The 24,905-nt window shown below is 32.2% G+C and overlaps 2 protein-coding genes across 2 annotated transcripts; both read right to left on the bottom strand.

The window, feature by feature from the left end:
• Window positions 1–5,405: 5,405 nt before the first annotated feature.
• On the bottom strand, window positions 5,406–7,523 carry LOC112803313 (uncharacterized). Its single transcript, XM_025846814.1, has one exon. The coding sequence runs from the start codon at window positions 7,521–7,523 to the stop codon at window positions 5,406–5,408; it is 2,118 nt and encodes a 705-aa protein (XP_025702599.1).
• A 1,295-nt stretch (window positions 7,524–8,818) lies between these two features.
• Window positions 8,819–12,599, bottom strand: LOC112800933 (2-oxoadipate dioxygenase/decarboxylase, chloroplastic). Its single transcript, XM_025843391.3, has 7 exons — window positions 12,155–12,599; window positions 11,586–11,735; window positions 11,270–11,485; window positions 10,343–10,464; window positions 10,095–10,258; window positions 9,648–9,802; window positions 8,819–9,181 (listed from the first exon to the last, which is right to left on the bottom strand). Exons 1-7 carry the CDS (start codon window positions 12,383–12,385, stop codon window positions 9,086–9,088), a joined length of 1,134 nt encoding a protein of 377 aa, XP_025699176.1. The 5' UTR covers window positions 12,386–12,599; the 3' UTR covers window positions 8,819–9,085.
• Window positions 12,600–24,905: the final 12,306 nt, after the last annotated feature.

Raw genomic sequence — 24,905 nt, 5'->3', positions numbered from 1 at the left:
ATGCTAAGGTCTAAGTGTGGGGAGGTTGATAAACCCCATTTTTAGGGTTTATCTTGTATTGAATTTAGAGTGTTTTGATAACCTTTTGGCACATTTAGCCTATGAATTAGCATGGTTTTGTTATCTCTCCCATATTTGTGCTTAAATGTAAAAACATGCTTTTTAAGCCTTATATTGATGAATTCTAATTTCTCCTTAATTCCATAAGATGCCTTGATGTGTTTGCTAGTAATCCCAGGATTGAAATAGGCTAGGCATGGATCAAAGGAAGCAACGAAGGAAGCATACAAGTGGAGAGAAGCATAAAAAGTCAAAGAAGCAAAGTCAGCCAAACACGCGCACGCGTACAAGGCGCTCGCGCGCACATTACAGAATCGGCCAGGGACGCGCACGCGTACCGTGCGCGCACGCGTCGATGACCGCACATGACTTCATTAATGCAACACGTGCCTGGCGATTTGAGAGGGTTTCTGAACCCATTTTTGGCGCCAATTGCTAGGAGAAAGGAATAAAAGGATGAAGGTTTAAGGGGAAGACATTAGAAGTTAGTTACCATTAGTCATAGTTTAGTTCTAGAAGTAGTTTCTAGAGAGAGAAGCTCTCACTTCTCTCTAGGATTAGGATTAGGATTAGGCTTAGTTCTTAGATCTAGATTTCAATTCACCTTCTTCTACTTCTATCTCTCAACTTTTTGTTGCTACATTCATCTTCTTCTATTCTTTTGTTGTAATTTCCTTTATGTTGTTCTTGTGTTTTTGTTGTAGATCTACTTTTGTTTCTTCTACTTTCTTCCAATTCAATTCAAGGTAATTCATAATAGATGTGTTTCTTTTGATTGTTGTTATTAATTCTTTTCAATAATTGTTGTTAGATTCTACTCTTGTTACCAATTTACTATGCTTTTCTTTTGTACCCTCCAAGTGTTTGATGAAATGCTTGGTTGGATTTTAGAGTAGAATTTTATACTCTTGGCTTGGAAAGGTAACTTAGGAACTCTTGAGTTACTAATGTCCAAGTAATTGATGATTGGGAGCCATTTACTCTAGTTCTCACTAATTGAATTAGTGGAGAGTTAGGACTTATGGACTAGGATTGATATAGCTCAATTGACTTTCCTTTACTACTAGTTAGAGGATGATTTAATGAGATTAATCCTTGCCAATTCTCATATTGTGGTTAGTGATTAGAATAGAGATCCTTGACCACCAACCCTTGCCAAGACCTTTTTAGGCCTTAGTTTACTTTCTTGCCATTTATCTTTCATGCTTCATATCAAAACCCCAAAATAACTCACAACCAATAACAAGACACTCTATTGTAATTCCTAGGGAGAACGACCCGAGGTTTCAATACTTCGGTTTATAAATTTAGGGGTTTGTTTTAGTGACAAACAACTTTTTGTATGAAAAGATCATTGTTTGGTTTAGGAACTATACTTGCAACGAGAATTCATTTGTGAAATTCTAAACCATCAAAAATCAATTCATCAGCACCTCAGCTCAAGGTGCCTTGATCGAAGGTGACAAGGCGGTTCACGTTTCCCCCTTCCGCGAGGTGATTGGCACTGGGGGTTCGACGTCTAACCCTGATGCCGATGACGAGGTGGAAGAGGTCCCTAGCCTCAAAAGGAAAAGAAAAACGTCGTCCAATCCTGAGGGGGTTCTCACTGTTATGGAGAGGAATTTTGATGCCGGGAACTTTATAGATTCCCAGCTGATTCCTGGTACTGAAGAGCATTTTCATGAGTCATCCCTTGCCGGGCAAGCGAGGTGGATGTATCGTACCCTCTTGCGCGGCGCAGTGATAGCTCGGAAAGCCGAGTTCGAACTGTCCGGGATGGAATCCCTTCGTAGGAGGTTGAAATCTGCTGGGAAGGCTAATAATGAGCTTAAAAGTGAAGTTGAGACTCTCCGGGAGCAGCTGACCCAATCTACTGCTGCCGAGAAGAAAGCTACTGCTGCCGAGAAGAAGGTTACTACCGCCGAGAAGAAGTTAGAAGAGTCGGACGCCACGGTTTCACGTCTTGTCGAGCGCGAAATGGCTTTAGAGAGTCAGGTCGGCGCGGCACAAAAACGGGTGGCCGAGATGGAGAAGGAGAAACAAGCTGTGGAGGCTGAATTGGCAGCGTTAAAAACAAAGTATAAAGACGTCGTCAAGCAGGGGAAAGGTGCACTTGATGTACCCAAGAAGTGAATTCTCTTTTTCTGTTATAAAACTTTGGTTTAGCCGTTTTGTTTTGACTTTGGTGAACAATTGACTCTTTGAGTTGCTTGCGCGTTTTATTGTAGTTAATACTTTCTCATTTGCCTGGTCGTGTTATCGTTTATATTAGCCGTTATTGACTTGTGGCTGTTGTTCGTTTTGCCGTGTTGATGATATCCCGGTTGGGCCGGGCCGTGGCTTTTTGGTGTAGCCGTTTTGCTATTGTCGTTATTGATGGGCTCCCGGGGTGATCAGTCCCAGGGCCGCACATCGTTGTCGATTTGTGATGAATTCGCTTGCATAGTGGGTTGTCCAGAAAAGGCGAACAAAACAAAGGAGAGAAAATTTGCACAAGTATATCTTATTCGGCAATCACATAAAAGGCCCATAGGACATAACGAAAAGTAAAAATCCACGAATTAATACTTAGCTCGATTGGTCAGTATGTCGCCTCATGCGCTAGGAGTAGAATCTTCTCAGGTTGTCCGCATTCCATGTTCTCGAGACTTCCTTACCATTGAGCCTTTCTAACTTGAAAGCACCTTTGCCCATCACTTTTTTGATTCTATAGGGACCTTCCCAGTTTGCCGCTAGCTTGCCTACTCCAGGGGTCGGTAAGCCGATGTCGTTACACCTTAGGACGAGATCGTTTGGCTCAAACTCCCTTTTAAGCACTTTGGTGTTGTAGCGCAGGGCCATTCTTTGTTTCAGCGCTGTTTCCGTCAAATGGGCCATTTCTCTTGCTTCATCTATTAGGTCCTTCTCCACGGCTTCCTCCACTCCTTTTAAAAGTAGACGAGGGCTCGGTTCCCCGATCTCCATGGGTATTACCGCATCTAACCCGTATGTCAGTCGGAAAGGAGTTTCCTTAGTGGAAGACTGTTCGGTTGTTCGGTAAGACCAGAGGACCGAGGCTAGTTCGTCGGCCCAAGCACCTTTTTTATTATCCAATCGCTTCTTCAGCCCTAACAGGATAATCTTGTTCGCGGATTCCGCCTGTCCGTTTGTCTGGGGGTGCTCTACCGAGGAGAACTTCTGTCTTATACCCAAGCCGGTGAGGAATTCCGTGAACTTCTTGTCGGTAAACTGCGTGCCATTGTCCGAGATAACGACTTCTGGAATTTCGAATCGCGTTATCACCTGCCTCCACATGAATTTCCTGCAATTGGATGCAGATATGCTGGCCAGCGGCTCGGCTTCTATCCATTTGGTGTAGTAATCGATGGCGACTATGAGATACTTGACTTGCCCAGGACCGACTGGGAAGGGCCCCAAGAGATCGACTCCCCACTGCGAGAATGGTCGGGAGGACGTTAACAGGCTTAACTCGGAGGCCGGTGCCCTATGGAAATTGGTGTTCTCTTGACACTTGACACATCTTCTGACGAATTCTTTAGAGTCTGCCATCATTGACGGCCAATAGTATCCAGCTCGGATTAACTTTCTTGCTAGGGCTTTGCCTCCTATGTGGTGTCCGCAGCAACCTTCATGGACTTCCCTGAGGACGTAGTCCGTTTGGTCGGGGTGTAAACACTTCAGTAGGGGCTGGTTGAGCCCTTTCTTGAATAGCTGTCCTTGAATGACCGCATATTTGGCTGCTTCCCTCCTCAGTTTCGCGGCGGCCTTTTCATCTTCAGGGAGTTTGCCATTTTCTAGGAAGCTTGTGATGGGGTCTAGCCATGAAGAGCCCAGCCTTGACAGGTGCAGGGTGACCGCCGGCTCCCTCATCATGCCCTGGATGAGGGACCGGTTGCCTTCTCCCGGTTTTGTGCTGGCCAATTTTGATAGGAGATCTGCCCGTGTGTTCCTCTCCCTGGGAACGTGGTGGACCGTGAATTCCTCAAACTTTTGGCTTAAGTTCTTGACTTTTTCCAAGTACTTTTGTAATAATGAGTCTCTGGCTTGATAGTTTCCGTTTACCTGGGAGGTGACGACTTGTGAATCGCTGCATATTTCCAACCTTGTTGCTCCGACTTCCGCTGCTAGGGTTAAGCCCCCTATGAGGGCTTCGTATTCTGCTTGGTTGTTTGAAACGGGGAATTTGAACCTGATCGACTGCTCGTATACGACTCCAACCGAGCTTTCCAGGATGATCCCGGCGCCCCCGGACGTTTGGTTGGAGGCTCCGTCCACATGGAGCTTCCACCCTGTGCTCGTTTCTTCGGTTGGTTCTCCCGTTACTTCTACTAAAAAATCTGCCATCGCTTGCGCCTTGATGGCTTGCCGGGGTTCGTATCGTATGTCGTATTGGGAAAGTTCAATAGACCAAGTCATCATCCTTCCCGCCAAATCGGGTTTTTGGAGTACTTGTCGGATTCCCTGGTCCGTTCTTACGACAACCTGGTGACCTTGGAAGTATTGCTTTAACCTCCGTGAGGAGGTCAAGAGTGCTAAAGCTAGCTTTTCCAGTTTGCTGTACCTTAATTCTGCCCCTTGCAGGGCTCTGCTAACAAAGTAGATTGGTTGTTGAGCCCTCCCTTCTTCTCGCACTAGGACTGCGGCCAGGGCTTCTCCTGTTATGGCGAGGTATAGATATAACGGCTCCTCGTCCTTTGGCTTCCCGAGCACAGGGGGTGCCGCCAGGATTTCCTTGAATTGCATAAAGGCTTCCTCGCATGCGGGTGTCCATTCGAATGCTATCCCTTTCCTCATGAGGTTAAAGAACGGTAAGGCCTTTGTTGCCGACGCTCTGAGAAACCGGGATAACGAGGTCAGCCGCCCTGCCAACCTTTGGACGTCCTTGATACAACCTGGGCTTTTCATCTGGAGTATCGCTTGGCATTTCTCTGGGTTGGCTTCTACCCCTCTCTGAGTTATCATGAATCCTAGGAACTTTCCAGATTCCATGGCGAAGGCGCATTTGAGGGGGTTCAGCCTCATGCCGTGCTGTCGGAGAGACGCGAACACACTTGCCAGGTCATTCAGAAGGTCGTCGGGTCGCGTCGTTTTCGCGAGGATGTCGTCCACATAGACTTCCACTGTCTTGCCTATGAGGTCGTGGAATATCCTGTTCAACAGCCTTTGATATGTTGCCCCTGTGTTTTTTAGGCAGAATGGCATCACCTTATAGCAGAAGGTTCCTCCCGGTGTTATGAACGCCGTCTTGTCTTCGTCTGGACGGTGCATCGGTATCTGGTTGTAGCCGGAGTAGGCGTCCATGAAGCTCAGATAATGGTAGCCCGCCGCAGCATCGATGAGCGCGTCTATGTTAGGGAGGGGAAACAGTCCTTGGGGCATGCCTTGTTAAGGTCAGAGTAGTCTACGCACATTCTCCATTTGCCGTTGTGCTTTTTTACTAGAACTACATTCGAGAGCCATGTCGAGTAGTCTATTTCTCGTATGAAACCTGCCTCTAAAAGGCTGGCCGTCTGCCTGGCCACCTCCTCCGCCCTCTCGCGCGACATCTTTCTCCTCCGTTGGGCTACCGGGCGTGCTTCCGACTTGACGGCCAGGTGGTGTGACATAATTTTAAGGTCTATGCCCGACATGTCGGCCGGTGTCCAGGCAAACAAATCCCTATTGGCCCTTATCATTTCGACCAAGGGCTCCTTCAACTCATGCGGGAGATTCTTGTTGATGAACGTGAATTTTTCCTCCGTGTCACCGATCCTGAATTTTTCCAAGTCCCCTTCAGGTTCCGGTCTAGGTTTGTCGTCTACTCTGGCGTCCAGGTCAGCTAGGAACACGCCGAACGCCTCTTTGGATTTCTTCCTTAAGGAGAGGCTGGCATTGTCGCAAGCGACTGCCGTCTCAAGGTCTCCTCTTATGGACCCAATAGAGCCATCATCGGTAACGAACTTCATGACTAGCAGCTTCGTGTTGATTATTGCTTCAACATCGTTAATCGTCTTTCTTCCCAAAATGATATTGTAGGCGGTGGAATCTCGGAGGATCACGAACTCGGCCATCGCCGATCTTCGGCCTTGAGTCTGTCCCACTGAGATCGGCAGGGATATTACCCCATCAGGTTTGATGAAGTGGTCGCCCAACCCAATGACCCCGTGCTGGTGAGTCGTCAGGTCGGCGTCCGTTAGCCCCAGTGCGTCAAATACGTTGCGGAACATGATGTTCGAGTCAGCCCCCGTGTCGACAAGGATTCGTTTGACTAGACCGGTTCCCACTCTGGCCGTAATGACCATGGGTGGGTTTTCTGGGGCGTCGTTGAACCATTGGTCTTCCGGGCCGAAAGAAATGGAGGGAGGCTTCTTAGAGTTTCGCGCCAACGAGGAGGAGACCGCCAAGACCTTAGCATCTTTTTTGTGCGCGGATCGTGACCTCGGCGCGGCGTTTTTGGCCGTCACCACGTTGATCACAGTGAGTCCGTGATCTTTGTCTTCTGGCTCTTGTCGCCGCTTTGCCGAACGGATTTTGCCTTCTTCGTCTTGGTCGCGATAACGCCTCCTTGGCTCCCTGATAAGATGGGAGAATTCTGGTAGCTTACCTTCCCTTATTGCTTGTTCTAGTGCATCCTTCAGGTCAAAGCAGTCCTGTGTTTGGTGACCATAGCCTTTGTGGTAGTCACAATAGAAGTTCTTGTTTCCTCCCGTACGGTCCTTGAGTGGTCGGGGCTTCGGCAGGATTCCTTTCTCAGCTATTTGTTGATAAACTTCCGTGATGGGAAAAGTGAGCGGATTGTAGTTGGTGAATTTCCCGACCCGGGGGAATGTCCTGGCTGCCTTTCTTGGAGCTCCTTCCCTGGCTTGTTCCCTTAGTCTTTCTCCGTTACCTTGTTGCCGAGGTTGGCTGTAGCCGGACTGCCGTTTATTGGCAGCCACGACTTGGCTGACTTCCTCATCGTTTATATACTCCTTGGCTACTGTTTGGATCTCGTGCATCGTCCAAACTGGTTTCGTAGTAAGGTGTTTTCGAAAGTTCTCGTTGAGGAGGCCATTTTTCAGGCAAAGGCTGGCCACCAAGTCGGTTAGGCCGTCGATTTCCAAGCATTCGTCATTGAACCGATCCAGGTATTTCCTGGTCGGCTCTCCCTGTCTCTGGGTTACCCCCAGGAGGTTGATCGGGTGCTTTGCCTTTGCTATTCGTGTTGTAAACTGGGCCAGGAATGCCCGACTGATGTCCGAAAACCCGTAGATGGACCCTTGCGGGAGGCCGTTAAACCATCTGATCGCGGGTCCTGCCAGGGTTACCGGGAAGGCTCGGCACCTCACCTCATCCCCCACTCCTTCTAGATTCATCCTTGCTTCGAAGGCCGTGAGGTGTTCTAGAGGGTCTTGAGTTCCATCGTACCTCATGTCCGTTGGTTTGTCAAAGTGCTTCGGCAACCGGACTTCGAGGATGGATCGGTGGAATGGGGTGGCGCCCATTATCACAGGTTGCCGTTTCCTCTCGGACCTCCCTTCCCCGTCTTCTCGATCTCGTGCTGTGCGGCGCGTTTCTTTGCCTCGGGAGTAGATGATCGTGTCATTTCGTCTTCTCGGGATGGGAGACTCTTCACGGGTGCTCTCCGCTTCCGTTCGGGATGCGGAGGCGCGTCGCAGATGGCTTCGGTGGGAGTCTCTCTCTTAGCTCTCAGGGGATGGGGTGTAGCTGGGATCGGTAGTTCGTCCGTCGCGCTCCTGGTCGGCTAGTTGCCGCTCCAGGTTCTGGACCCTGTGACGTAGCTCCTGCATTATTATGGCGCTGTCGCCGCCCGTTCCCCCGAAGGGTCGCGTCCTTGTGTGTGGTTCAGTGTGTTGTCAGGGGGACCTTCGCCGTCCTCTTAGTGAGGCGACGGAGGCCGCCCCTTCTGCTCCGGCTCCTCGGCCTTGGTCTCCGGGGCCTGGCACAACGTCCATCTAGGCGGTTCCCCACAGACGGCGCCAATGTTCGGTTGTCGGTTGCCGGACAAATCAGGTGGTTATTTGAGGGGGGATAACGCTTCACTCGCGATCGTGCCGGGTTTGGATCTGCCGAGTAGCCGAGCTCTCGTTGTGGAAGGAAGGAGGAGGTGCCACCTGCAAAGACACTCCGACGCTCTAGTCAGCTAGTGTGCAGGTGGGGAATATGATAAGTGGACAAAGTGACGTACCTGGGGGGAAGGGCAGGTCTTTCCCCATTTATACCGTGTCAGGGGTGGGCCCTACAAGGACAGGCTCACCTTCCTCGAAGCTTCCTCACAGCTGTAGTAGAGAGCTGTCAGGGACGCGTGTCCGGGTCGCGTAGTGAACTGCATATGCCCGACCGCTCGGGTCGGGTCATCAGTAGATCGGGTCAACCCACGAGTGGCCTGGGCCAGACCGTAACAAAATTCATCTTTAATGAACATGACATGACAAAATTCATCTTTAATAAGCATAACACTAGTTTCATTCTTTTGTAAATAGTTTTTTTCCGTGTTTTGATCTTTCTGAAATACTCTATTTAAATGCAAACAGGACCTACCTGATCGTTTGGCCACATGACATGTACAAGACCTAACAATGTCTTCCAATCTCTCTTTCTCAAGAGAACCAACAAAGTAAAGGGCTTTAATAAATCAAATCTTTCGCTCCAACTAGTTCTCTTTTATATTCCTTCTGTATTCTTTCTTTCTAATTTATTTAATCACAAATGTACGCGCCCTGGTTGAAGTAGAAGAAAGGCAGAAATTTGTGAAATACATCAACTTTACTTCTAGAGGTAAACTATTAATTGTTTTCTACTTCTCTTAAATTATTCAATCTGATTCCAATATACAAAATTTACACACCCTCCGTTTGATACAATTAGTACATTAAAAAAGCCAATGTACCAGTACACTACTGCTTACAAATACATTGAAGTTTCAAAGTACTAATCTAACATAAGCAACATTTATTGAGAGGTGGAGACAAAAGAAGCACTAACTAGAAGTGAACGAAATCCATACTTCCTGAAAATAACCGAGCATGAGATGTACAATCTCTTATTAGCCTACTCTGCTCAACTGATCCTTTGATGTGCTTTCAAAGATCTTGTCAGCATTCCCTACCTCAAAACCATCCCTCCTGTGGAATTCTTTAACCTGTTCCATTAGTTTAATCTTTAAGTCAGCATTCCCCAACTTCAATATACATGAGTAAGTCATTCAAATTCAGACGTATTTCCCATTTTCATTCAAAACCAAAAGTCTACTATGATAGAGAGTTAACACGACAGCATGATACTACTACTATATTATGTTTGGTTTCGGATAAAAAGGGGAAGAAAATGTTCATGGATAAGTTTGGTGTCCATAAAGGTTTCAATCCCATTTTTACCCCCAACCTAACATAAGAGAAAGAAGTGACAATCTCTGTTCTATATTAGGTGTAAAGAAAAAATCAGCTACCAAATGAGCCACTCGTGTAAAATACATATTAAAATACAAAATACATATTGAAAATGAGTTAAACACATGTATTATAATACACAAATACATAGTGGCTGATTTGGTGGCTAATTTTTAGTATGCACGTAACATTTTTGATAAAGGAAAGAATGCAGCTTACCTCTATAGCTGGTAAATTTTTATACTGTGGCAGCACCAGACGCTCAGCAAATTCGATGTATGAGCATGGAACTGATTCAGTTGCCCCGTCAGAAAATTGGAAAGGCATTGAATCTGCTACAGTTGAACTTTGTAGGAGAAGACCATCAGGGCTCACTGTAAGTGAAAGAAATAATCAATTCATTTGCATGATCCTTGAAATCAACCAACTACAAGAACTTGCAGTGAATACTTGAAAATGAATGTATGCTTTTGTTGTATGGAAAATCTAAGTTATGATTCATGAAACAATTAGAAGAAATCGCTGCTGCTTCAATCCTCATTGTGCATAATGGAACAACAATTGCGAGAATCAGAAGCAGACTGGCATGAGATTGTCTTGTCATTGGGACATTGAATGCTTTTGTTTGTCTGAAGGAACTCAGAACATCTATACAAGGGTACAAACCTTTCAAAACTCCTCCTTCAGAATTTAATCTGAATCCACTCTCCTCTATAAACCGATTCAGATTTTTTATATCTCTCAATTCAGTTTTCAGCCGATGAGCGGAAATCGTAACATGGTTCAGTGCATGTCCATTGACTAAGGTCCAAGCAGCATACTCACTTTCACTGTGTATGAAAAATCAGCAAAAGATAAGTATGCAAGATTCTAGACTTTTCTTAAGTAAATAATGTCAAGGCATAAAGATTTACCTTGCCAATTGTTGAAATTCAGAATATGAAGGCTTTTCCCATGTTAAAAGTCCCAAGGAACTTGCAAGAGCAGCATACTGGTTTCCATTACCAGATGATGCAATATATTTTTTAATTATTTCCTGCACCAAAAGTTCAAAGTTCCTCGAGTATAGTTAGGATTTTGGAACCAGAAGCCATCCATACAAGTATAAATATGAACCATTGATGTCACACAACAATTAAATAAATTTGGATATGGATTCCACAAATAAGACATCACAACCATATTGCAGTGTATATATATTTAGAATCCTAAGTTAGCAAGCCAGTCTTTTTTCTCAGAATATCATTCTACGCTAAATACTATTGCTTATAGCTACAGCACAAACATCGCATGACAATAACAGTTATGAAATCATACATGAAATGCTGGTGACAGAGTTATAGTCCCATACCAAGCATATTTGATCAGATCAAACAATAGAAAAACTCAAGCTATATCATTTTGTTCTAAAAGCTCAAATGGCAAATGCTATAATGAGCATGACAAGCTTCGATAACACAATTTCTCCAACTGGACCGCAAGAAAGACCATACTCTTTATTTCTTCTAAGTTCACATGGTGAGAATTAATGAATGCAAACCTCATAAACTCAATATAATTGATTCACCTTTCAGCATCATATCATTGAGTACATCAATAACTGTAAACCTAAATAGCTGCTCAATTCACTACTACAAAAAAGCATAGCAACAACCATGATAAAAAGGACTGTGTTATTTCTTCAATAACATCTGAAGTTAGCATCAAATAAGATAAAGAAGATCCAGCCTAGCATCAAATAAGGGGAAGAAAATCCAGCCTCCATTATGATTATGTAATCCTAATAGGCCAGAGCACAGATCTCAGGGCATGGTAATTGAAAATTGTTCTCGTGAACACACCTGAGTTTGTGGACTCATCTGATCCACAATCAGCTCCGATATAAATATTCTTGGCAAAGGCCCCTTAATTCCCCTGCCACCGCCATCTTGTGAGTCAGCAGGAGGTGAAAACCACAAAGCTCTCAACTTCTTGGCAGGAAACCGCAATTCCTCTCGCCGCGTATAGCCATAATCAAGAAAGAAACTAGCCATAGAGTCAATTCCATAACCAGTCACCTACAATTTAAGGTCACATAACACAAGTAAGAGTGAATCAAAGCATATTTCAGTCACAGATAATAAACATGTATATTTGGAAGAGAAGCAAGAGAAATACCCCGAATGTTCTGAATGCAAGATGATCATAGCACAATGGGTTGTTCTCAGCAGAATGAACAAGTTCCAATATGGCCTCTGCTGTAGGGTTTCTATTCAAGTACACAGATTGCATACTCTCCAAGACGCCCCTTAAAAATGCTTCACTCCCCTACATTCATAAGAAAATTTTGAACAACACATGGTACAACCAACAAGATGAAAATTTTCATTTGTTTATTCAATAACTAAGCCTTGTCACACTAAGTGGGTTCAGTTGCATAGATCAAACGCCGAAGAGTTCAATTATAAATTCTAATTGCTTTCAAGTGACACAATTGATCATCAAGGTTTTTCTAATTTCTAAACCATAATACAAAAAAAAAAAGAAGCCTTTTGTGAGCAATATAACAAATCGAACCATTTGGGAATTGGGTTTGTTTTCTTTCATAGCATGTGACATAATTAAGCATCCCTAACATGGTACTGCTGAAATCAAAGCACAAATGCGAGAAATTTTAACATGCAAACAAGAATCAAAAAAAAAATTGGAAAAAGAAAAAGAAAGACGAAATTTCGCATGGATTGAACCTGAATGGATGATTTGTGGGATGATCCATTTTGCTCAGATCGTGAGGAACAAGACACAGAGAGGCTTCTATGTGGATTAATCAAGCCTAAGCCTTTGTACACAGGTGAACGCGATTCCTTCACGGAAACAAGATTGAATAATTTGGGTTTAGAAGAAGCTGATTCAGCAGTAGTACTAGCAGCTCTATGTAGAGAGAACAAGGTGGCGGATGATTTTGTAGTAGAAAACATGTTTCAAGAGAATAGTTTTATATTATTTTAGTTGATATTCTGAAACTGCATCCAACCTTAGCTTAATCTTGGAAATTATTATAGAGGATGAAGAATTATTCTACGAGGTTCTATATGTTAGTCGTTGCGTACAGGCATTTCCAACTTGCATGTTAATCTTATTTTGTATCTGCAATCTACATGATAATCCCATGATGGTGAGTTTTAGCATGAGGCTTACTTTCTGATACGGTTGAAGGATTTATTTTTGCTTTTTGGTTTGACCCCAGGAAAATAAACATTTGTAGAATGCACCTCAAATCTTCAAGTTTTTCTTTTTTAGAATACAATGTCAATAAGTTTTAAAATGCCTACTTTGTGACTGGTTTTTATATAGAAATTTTATGCCTACTCTGATACTGGTTTTTTATTATTTTTTGTCAAAAATTTTTATTAATTTAATTTCTTTAGTCTAGTAATATAATAATATTTAATCTATATTTTTAAATATTATTGATTAACTATTGGTCAAAAATAATAAATTTAGCTAATTTTTTAGTATTTTTTTAATTATATTTCAGTCATTGTTAAAATTTGGTTTCTTTTGTATGCTGTTGAAATTTTAAATATTCTATTTTAATTAGATTTAATTATTCTATTAGTTTTTATAATTTTATTAAATTTATAATTAAATTTTTATATTTTTTTAATTAAATTTTTATATTATTTTTAAAAAATTACTAATTATTATATTTTTAGAAGGATACAAAAATATATAATATAAAAAATTATGAAAGAATTATAAAAAATCGGAAAAAAAAACATAACACAACCTTGGACCAATCAGTGTCAGAGTCCAGTAAGGCAAAAGTGATTTTTTTGTGAACCGAAAATTGCAAAAAGTCAATGCCAAAAATATTTTTTGCATAAAAGTAATTCAACAAAATACATATAAATTTCCACTAATTTAAAATGACCCAAATCTATGAGCACATTATAGTTATGTTGATTGTTGAAGACCTGATCCACCGTTTACAAGTAAAAAGACCTAATTAGGCTTTGCTTTGATATCCATCTTCTTGCCAAAAATGGTCAATGGAAGCTTTCTAATGCTACAAGGATAATGGAAAATCCTACTTTTGGCATCTTCATATGCTAAAAGCCTAAAACTCACCTATCATGATGACTTATCCACGTGTCATCGATGCTTTGACATAATCATCATCCACTGGATGTCTGTGCTTCCATATTTTAAATTAGAGCGTGCCCCCGAACGGAGATTAATAATTTACTAATATTTGATCATCCAAAAAAAATAATTTACTAATATTCACATGGTTTAATTTGGATAAATAATTTAATTAAATTTTTTAAAAAAAATAAATAAAAAATATTTATAATAAAAATAATTTATAAATAAATTATTTTATATTTAATTTTTTAATTTTTAAAATATTTATTTTAAAAAAGTAATAAAAAAATTTTATTATAAAAGAAGTTATTTTTTAATTTTTTTATAAATACTTAAATATTTTTAAAAAAATTATAATTTGGTTTCAAAAATTATACCAACTATTAATACTATAATTTTTTATAAATTAAAAGTTAAAAAAATTACTTATTGACCTATTTAAAGATATATCCATTTTGATTATTAAAATTTTGATTATTAGAATTCTATTATAAAGTCATAACTTATTTGTAATTTTTTTATTATATTAAATAAATATTAAAAATATCTTAAAAGATATTTATCTTTAAGTTTTAATTTTAAAAAAAAAACTATTTAACTTTGAATATGTAATTATTTGTTTGAATAATATTTTAATTCTTAGTTGACCATTTTAAAGAAAATTAAACTACAATTAATTATAGTTATTGAATTAATCTCTACATACAAATTGTTTTGCATTTACAAGTTTTACAAGTTAGAAGAGAACCAAACTCATTAAACGCGCTGCTTATGTTACGTGCCTCTTTAACAAACTTTTAAATTAATTCAAATCAATTAACGCGCAAATATATAACTTCCATTTTTTAAAAGATTTCGTTTCTTTTTTCGAATTTTTTGCCAAATTTATTGGATCTCCTTCGTGCGTTTTCTCTTTACCTTTTCATTCGTTGTTTTATCTGCGTTTATCACTGGTTTCTTCTTCGTCATTTACGTGCATTTTCTCTCTCTATATTCTTGCTTCGTTTTTTCTAATTTTCATGGTTTCTGAAATCAAGTTTTGAAATCGTTTTAAAGATAATGAAATTTCAAAAATACACTCAAACAATTACAGAAAGAATTACAGAAATACACCCAAACGGTTACAGAAATACACCCAAAGGATTACAGAAATACACCCAAAGAATTTAAGAAATACACCCAAAATATGGGGGAGACAGTATATTTCTTCTTGAAATTTTTTAATATTTTGTTAGTTAAGGATGAGGCACACGGTAGAGACAATCTAGAAAAAAATTTAAAAGAATAGTAAAACAGTACCTTAAATAATGTTTCTTCGTTTTTTTTAGTGATTTTTTATGGAGATTTGTATCTTTTTTTCTTGATTTCTTCTACTCTTCGCGAGGAGTTAGAATGTTTCTACAGAATCGTAGTTTGTTTCAAATGTCGCGTTTTGATTGAGGATGAAGAGGAAGGGTGCAGCATAATGAACGTGTTGTGAAAGGGTGATTAAGGTGCGTGCGTTGGACACTCAATTCTAAAGGAGTGGTGCGCGTGTTTTTTTTTTTTTTGAACTTGAGCCAACTTGTATAACTTGTAAGACAAAAAGGCTTATATGTGTAGCAAGCCTGATAGTTATTAATACTTGTCTTAAATGAATGAGAATACTGGTTAAATTAGATTGATCTAGTAGTCAACTTACTGATTCGCAAATATTAAAAGTTCAAATCCCGTCTTATTCTAAAAAAATAGATGACAATACTATCTTAATTTGTAGAATTTGGTCCAATGTGCAGTAGCTTCTACTTGTTAGTAGTTATTTTACTAGTCTGCTTAAGTAAGTATTGAAAGTTTGAATCCTATCTTGTGTATGTTTAAGATGAGCCTAATAATTTTGTGCGCATTGAATACACAACTTTTTATGAACTATTAGATTTTTTAAAATAAAAATTAAAGAATATTATAAAAGAAGAGTATTGATGAATTTTATAAATATAGAATATATTAGTATATACATACATAAATATATTTTAAATAGAATATTTTAAAAATGGCAAGTGTATGTGATCTTCTGTTTTAAAATAAATAAATACAAAAACTAAAATAATATTTACAAGAATTGATAATAACTTTTAAAAATGACAAGTGTAATCTTTTGTTTTAAAATAAATAAATATAAAGACCAAAATAATAGTTACATGCATTATAATAAATACATTCATTGATAATTTTATTAGATTTTGTTAAATAAAAATTAAAAAATATTATAAAAAAGAGAGTATTGATAAATTTTATACATATAAAATATATTAGTATATATATATATATATATATATATATATATAAATATATTTTAAATAAAATATTTTAAAAATGGTAAGTGTATGTAATCTTTTTTTAAAATTAAATAAATATAAAGACCAAAATAATATTTACATGCATTGATAATAAATTTTAAAAATGAAAAGTGTAATCTTTTGTTTTAAAATAAATAAATATAAACACCAAAATAATATTTACATGTATTATAATAAATACATCCATTGATAATTTTAGCAAACAAAATTTGAATTAATTATATCTCCTTCGATGTAATAAAACAAAATTAAACAAAAAGAAAAATAAGACATCAGAAAAAAAAAAGATAAATTACCCATTTTCCAATTCTTTTATAATCGTTAATTTAATGACAAATAGTGCTTTGAAAAATGATAGTGAGAGATGTTTTCAAACAAAAAAAATTCATAAAGCGATGGAAATAAAACAAAAAATATATACACCATATAATTTAATTTATTTATTTTAAAATATTTATCAAAAAAAGCTAACGTATATATTAACATAGGAAAATAAAAGTGAGAGATATTACAAAATGATAATAAAAGAATAATGATACATGTATATAATGTAATATAATTTAAGAAAAATTATGCTGAAGGACTGTTAGAGAGATTTAATTATTAAAAAAGACTTTTAATATTAAAATTAATAGGAAGGACCAAATCTTTTTATAATATTTAAGAAGACGAACTAAATATTTTTATAGATAAATCTTTTTATAAAAAGCTCTCTTGTCATGAAAGATGCCCTGGAAGCTTAGCCCATACAAAGAAGCAAATCTACCTTCCACTCCTCCATGATTTCATAGTTTCCTTTGGTGTAGCATGGATAGTGAAGAGGCATTTGAAATTCTGAACAAGTAGTAGGATACTCTTGTTGGGTCAATCCTTCTTCAGCAGTTTTGTCAATAGGGTAGTACCCCAAAACATGGTAAGCTGAGTGAACAAGTTATCTAAGAGAAAAATTGGATGGTGTCCAATGCTTAATCCTACTATTCATTGTTCTCTTTCCTATTTAATTTTGGTCCCACTAATAGAATTAAAGGTGAGAGATCACACTTTATTCTCTCAAGTGTTTAAAAAAATGGAAAAGATCTATTTCCGTAATCTTAGAGGCAGTAGTGCTCCAATTTTTATTTCAGGTGAATCTTTCACATATTAAACATGTTTATATATAAGTACACTGTGCACAACAATAGTGTATACATGAAACAATTTTGGACAAAATTAATTAAAAAATATTAAGATATTTAAATATTCATTTATACTCTTGCTAATAATTGAATGGTAAATATTTATTATTTAATTATTTTTTATTAATTACTTATTTATTTTTTTATTTTTGTGATCTTTAGCTAACGAGAAAAAAAAGACAAAAATCATAAAAGTAAAAAATAAATAAATAATAAAAATTATTAAAATTTTAGAAAAAATAAAAACTGTTAATATAAAAATTATAAAAAATAAATAAATAAATAGTTAAAAATTAATATTTTAATAATTAAATCTTCTTAACGTTCTTTTAGAGTAATTTTTTTAATTAATTAACTAATTAACCCAAAGTGAATATTCATATATATCTAATTATATATATAACGTTGAGAATCAAACAGCATATATTAAAGATTATAAAAAATAATTAAGGATATATTTATCTCCTTATAAAAAAATTTGACTCTTCTTTTTAAATATTATAAAAAGATTTGGTCCTTCTTACTAATTTTGGTATTAAAAGTTCTTTTTAATAATTAAATCTTTTTAACGATCCTTTATAATAATTTTTCTTATAATTTAATTCTTTTTTTAAAATTAATTGTATGAAACATAAACCATAATAATACACATTAATATAAAAAGAAATCTCAATATTGTTTAAAATTATAGATAAATAATACTATTCGTAAATAAATGAACATATTTAATCAATGTGTATTTATTAATTATCTCAATTAAAATTTATTAGGATATAACATTTTATTTATAATCCTTTGTTAATATTTTCTTATTTTTTTAATCTCATTTTTCAAATGAACTTTTTCTTAAATTTAAAATTTTTTATTAATATAAATGCAAATTGAAAAGTCTATTAAAAAATTACTCATATCCCACACAAGTATAAACGTCTTTATAATGAAAGTGTCTAATATTATAGATATTAAAGAATTAAAGTATTATATAATATAAAAATTAATTTACAGGCAATTTATTACCATTTTGAAATTTTCAAATATTTTGAATAAATTAAACCACCAAAAGTATCATAAAAAGATTTAAGAGTTGACAAAAATATTATTAAAAGATTAAAATGGCAAAAACACTTCTAAAACATTTAAAAACATGAAAAAGTAATTGAAGATTTTTTTTAATAAGTGAATAAAAACATATATACCTTTTTCATCTTTTATAATTTGATATTTACCTGCATTAATGATTTTGTAAATCAATCGAATTATTTCTTTTGTTGATGTTATAAAATAGAACTTACAAATAGATTACTATCTAACTTTTTCTACGTATTTTTTTATTTGAATAATTATTTTTAAATAATAAATTAAATTATCTACTTATAATATATTAAAATTGGGTTTTCTCCTAATCAATGAAAGTGAGGTGTCACTTTCTCGTGAACCCATTTTCCCTCCAAAATGAATGCATTTAATGAATAATGCATAATTATACTAATTTAGAAAAATATCTTTATTTTAATTATATAAAATCAATATTTAATGCATCATTAAACTACTTATCAATTATTAATCAGAAATATTTTAAATTGTTTTAATGAATAATGCATAATTATACTAATTTAAGAAAATATCTTTATTATAATTATATAAAATTAATATTTAATACATCATTAAACTAATTATCAATCATAAATATTTTTAAATATTTTAATTATATTCATATCCTTCTAATTCTTATTTATTATCCAATGATTTTATTAGTGGCAAGTTGTTAACCCATTTATATTGATAATAATAATAATTTTATTAGGATAAATATCAAATTCTATTCATAATATAAAAATATAAAATTTAATTCCTTCCATTTTTATTTTACCACTATAAAAGACCATGTATGCTAGAAGAAAAGATCATTCGTTTACCAATTACTCTTTCATTTGATAGCTTTTACGATAATTCTTTTTCTTTCTATGAGGCGTCGTTGCAAGAAGAGAACTATCGTAGACACAAACTACCACACTCTCCAACTTTCGTACTCATCATTCGGAGCTATATAAGATATGTTATCTATGAAGTATTTATAGACTATGGTGTTATCATGTATGCATAAATAAAAAATGTTTCATATTTAAATTTAAGTCATTTATCTGTTTGTGGTATATTGTAGTGTGAAATTACTTTCAATATGTGTTGTGTAATGATATTATGTTCTAATTTAAGTTTTTACTTTAGAACTATATTATGATTTTATCTCATCTTTTTTTCTTAGATGTCAAGTTGACGTATTTTTATTTATTATTATTATTATTGAAACGGATTGATATGAAATGTACCAAAAAAAAACTCTTACATTCAATTTATTTTATTGTAGTCTTCTATCTATTCTATTTATTTTTATTTTCTTCTTATTCATTTTATTTTCTTTTTAAATGTTATATAATTTATTATAATTTATATACCAATCTATTTCTATTTTTTAATATACTAAAACTGGATTTTTCCCCAACTAATGAAAGCGGGTGTCACTTTCTCGTGAACCCATTTTTCTTCTTAAATGATTGCACTATTTCTCTCTTTTAAATTTATTTTTAAAAATTATCTTTAATTGATATAATTATATTATAATTAGTATGTAATAAATGATACATAATTATATTAATTTAAGATAATCTCTTTATTATAATTATACTAATCTCTTTTAAATTTATTTCAGAAAATTATCTTAATTATAATTATATAACAATATTATACTTAGCATTTAATGAATAATTCATAATATACTAATTTAGAACAATATCTCTATTATAATTATATAAAATTAATAATTAATGCCATCTTCTTTCTTTTTTGATTACCTTCCTCGCGTATGTATAAGACCGAATCCATTCGATTTAGAATTTTCAAAAGGATTACTATACTAATCCTTAACTTTTTGAGGAATCCTTCATCAGTGGTTGTGAATGACCGATTTTTTATTAATCTAATTATCAATCAAAAATATTTTTAACTATTTTAATTATATTGATATAATTTTATTTTTTATTCATTATCCTAAAATTTTATTAGTGACAAATTATTATCTTAATGGTGAGCTATATAATAATAATAATAATAATAATAATAATAATAATAATAATAATAATAATAATAATAATAATAATAACAAAAAGATAGAAAATTATATTTTAGAGAAATATAAATTAATTATTAATAATTGGTTATTAATAATGATAATTATATGATTAATTTTTAATAATTATTAAATATATTTAATATAAATAACCAAATTTAATTAGTTAACAAATAAAAAAAATATTATTACACGATTGTAGAAGCAACAATATATATATATATATATATATATATAATAATAATAATAATAATAATAATAATAATAATAATAATAATAATCTTTTTTTTTATTAAAACACTCATCTAATTGAATTAATATAAATATATAATAAAAATAAAGGATAAATTTTTTGACTTGAAAGATAATACAATCGAATATTCTTAAAGATTTTAGAGTTGTAAATATATATTCTTCCTGTATAAATATATGCATGCATGTTATCTCATTTTTTTTATAAATGAAAAATAATATTTACCTGTTAAATTTGTTAGTTGCTCAACCGATTCATCTTATTTATTGTGATTGAGATTGATATATAATTATAAAGATTTTTTTCCTACATTAATTTTAGTAAAAAAATCCATGAGGTAAAATAAAATGAAATAAAGTCAGTATCTACTTTTTTCTCAATATTTTTTATATTTACGGTAAATATTAAATATAAAAAAGAAAAATGTGTTATTAATTATTATCACTTTTATTTATTTACATTTATAATTAAATTTAATATAATTATAGTAAGTCTCTATAATTATAATAATTTATATCTGTTACATATATAGCAATTATATTATATATAATTATATATCTCCTCTTTTATATGTACTTAGCAAGTATTTATATTTATATAATCTACTTAATATATTAAAATTGAATTTTTTCTCAACTAATGAGAGTGAGGTGTGAATTCCTCATGAATTCATTTTCCCTACAAAATGAATACATTTAATGAATAATGCATAATTATACTAATTTAGAAAAATATTTTTATTATAATTATATAAAATTCATATTTAATATATTATTAAACTGCTTATCAATTATCAATCGAAAATATAATAATAATAATAATAATAATAATAATAATAATAATAATAATAATAATAGTAATAATAATAATAATAATAATAATAATAATAATAATAATAATAATAATATACTTTTACTTAATATACTAAAATTGTATTTTTTCCTAACTAATTGAAGTGAGGTGTCAATTTTTCATAAATTCATTTTTCTTCTAAAATGAAAGCACTATTTTCTTTTCTAAATTTATTTTAGAAAAATATCTTTATTATATTTATATTACAATTAACATTTAATGAATAATGTATGATTATAGTAATTTAGGAAAATATATTTATTATAATTATATAAAATTAATATTTAATACATTATCAACTAATGAAAGCGAGGTATCAATTCTTCGTGAATTTTTTTTTTCAAAATGAAAGTACTATTCTATCTTTTAAATTTATTTTAGAAAAATTAAGAGTTGATGCTGAATATAGGTGGCAAGTTAAAAAAAATAAGCAAGTTCATGGAATCAAATTATATTTCTATAACATATATAAGAATATATATTTTATTATATAAAATTGAATTTCTGCACTTTATGATGGGCGTGACATACTTTTTAGCGTGTTTCTTAATTTATTTTTTATAACTTATTGAATACAATTTATTACAGTAAATTAATTATATCAACTAATTGATTTGATTAGGTATATTTATTATAACTTATATCAATCAAATAATTATAATTTATTATATCAATTATTTTAATTCATTAATTTATAAGTTACATAATAACATAGATGATTTGTTACTTATACTGATTAAATATAATAAATACATATTAATTTAGTTAAAAAAATTATTATCTCCTATGTTTTTCTATTTATTTTTTTAATTCATTAAATCTAATCAATTATAATAAATTAATTATATCAACTAATTAATTCAATTAATTATTTTCTAATTTATTTTTTGAATTCAATAAATCAAATAAAATTAATTATACTAATTATTTGTATTGACTAATTGATTTGATTAATTCTTAAAATATTTTTATTTAATTTATTTTATTTATTTAAATATAACTAATTAATTATTTAATTTTATTAGGATAAATATAAAATTTTATTTCTAATATAAAAATATAAAATTTTATTCATTCTATTTTTATTTTATCATGTATGTTAGAAGAAAATATCATTTATTTATCAATTATTCTTTCATTGGATAACTTTTACAACAATTCTTTTTCTTTCTATGAGGCGTCGTCACAAGAAGGCAACTATCATGGACACAAATCAGCACATACTCTTCAACTCCCGTGCTCATCATTCAGAGCAATATATGATATCCATTAAGCATTTATAGACCACGGTGTTATCATGTTTGCATGAATAAAAAAAATTCGTAATTAAGCTTAAGTCATTTACCTGTTTGTGTGGTATATTGTAGTGTGAAATTACTTTTAATTTGTGTTGTACAATGATATTATGGTTTAATTTAAGCTTTTATTTTAGAATTGTGTTATGATTTTATCTCATCATTTTCTCTTAGATATTAAGTTGATGTATTTTTATTTATTATTATTGAAGCAGATGTGATATAAAATTTGTAAAAAGAAAAAAAACTTACATTCAATTTATTTTATTGTATTCTTCTATTCTTCTATTTCTTTTTATTTTTTTATTCATTTTATTTTCTTTTTAAATATTATATAATTTATTATAATTTATACCAATTAATTAATTATAATTCATTATATCAGTTAGTTTAATTCATTAATTTATAATATACATGATAAAATAGATCATTTGTTACTTATATGTTTATTTTTCTAAAATCTAAATCTGAATAATTATATTTTCGATTTTTGTTATGAACAAAATATTATTAATAATGAATAATAATTAACCACTCATACTTTTAATCAAAGTGTTTGGATGATTTTTATATTTATTAATATTAATTATTGATTATTTTTTCATAAATAAATTATATTATAATTTTATGTTAGTTTATAATTGATTAATGATTAATGTTCATGAAGCTATGTTATTCTAAATTTTTTATTTTATAAATATTTTATTTAAATATAATTTTTTTAACATAAAAATGTATTTTTAATAATATCATAATTTTATATTTTTTAATTATTCTAAATGAATATTTTATCAAATACTAATTAAAGTCATTCTTCCATTTGCTTTTACTAATCTATTTTTTAACTATTATATAAAATTAAAATCGTATTAATAAATTTAATATTAAAGTTAATTTGGCTTTTTATTATTTAGAGTGTTTTTCAATCAATAATTTTATACTCTTTACTTTTTTTTTCCAGTTTTATTTTGAATTTTAATTTAGTATTCAAAGGTAGTGAAATTCCATTGATATTGAAATAAAGTTACAAAAAGGTTCATAGGTTAGAATAAGTAAAATAATGTGATACTCACATTGCAACATCCAAATGAAACAACTTAGGATCTAAAATGTTTATCTTTCTCCTTCTCGCTGTCTATTATATTATCTATTCTATCTATTCTATTATATAAACATTGAATTTTTACCTTTAATAATAGAATCAACGTAGCATACTTTTGCTTTATTTTGTTTAACTCATTAAAGTCAATTTATTATGATGAATTAATTATATCAACTAATTTATTTGAATAGATATTTAAGTATCACACAATTTAAAATTATGTATATTAATTATTTGATTTAATTTTTATGATATATAAATTTAAGTAATAAATTAAAATAAGATAATTTATTACTTATTTAAATTGAATACAACAAATATAAATTAATTTAGTTAAAAATTTACAATTTTTTAATCTTCTATACGTAAAAATGACAAAACAAAATTATAAAAATAATCTTTTTATCACTTTTGCTATTTTAATTTTATTTTCTTTGCTTTTTTTATGTATAATTTTATTTTATATTAACTTTGTTTATTTAATAATAAAATATACTCATATTAATTCTATCATATAATAATATATTTTTTCCAATATTAACCAAAGAATTAATAGTTATTAACTACATCTAATAGAATGACTGAGAAGTGAGAACTACGAAAAGTTAAACCCAAGTTCAAAATGCTGAAACAAAGAAAAGAAAACAGTGGATATATGATTAGAGAAAAAAGTATAATAATAACAAAATATACTAAAACTAGATTTTTTTCTCCGACTAATAAAAGTGAAGTGTTAATTACTCATGAATTCATTTTTTCTCCAAAATGAAATCACTATTTTCTTCTCTAAATTTATTTTAAAAAAATATATTTATTATAATTATATTACAATTAATATTTAACGAATAATGCATGATTATACTAATTTAGAGAAATATTTTTATTATAATTATATAAAATCAATATTTAATACATTATCAACTAATAAAAGCGAGGTATCAATTCCTTACGAATTCATTTTCTCTCCAAAATGAAAGTACTATTCTCTCTTCTAAATTTATTTTAGAAAATATCTTTATTATAATTATATTATAATATTACAATTAGCATTTAATGAATAATGCATAATTATAATAATTTAGAAAAATAAAATAAAGTCCAGTAATTTATCTTTCGACTACACACGTGTATAGAATAATTTTTAAGAAGGAGTCATGTATAGTAAATACGGTCGATTATTGTAAAACTGTATACTAATATTGATATAATATT

The sequence above is a fragment of the Arachis hypogaea genome, chromosome 5 (genome assembly GCF_003086295.3).
Source record: "Arachis hypogaea cultivar Tifrunner chromosome 5, arahy.Tifrunner.gnm2.J5K5, whole genome shotgun sequence".
NCBI classification, from domain to species: domain Eukaryota; kingdom Viridiplantae; phylum Streptophyta; class Magnoliopsida; order Fabales; family Fabaceae; genus Arachis; species Arachis hypogaea.
This window is presented reverse-complemented; position numbering and strand designations above follow the sequence as displayed.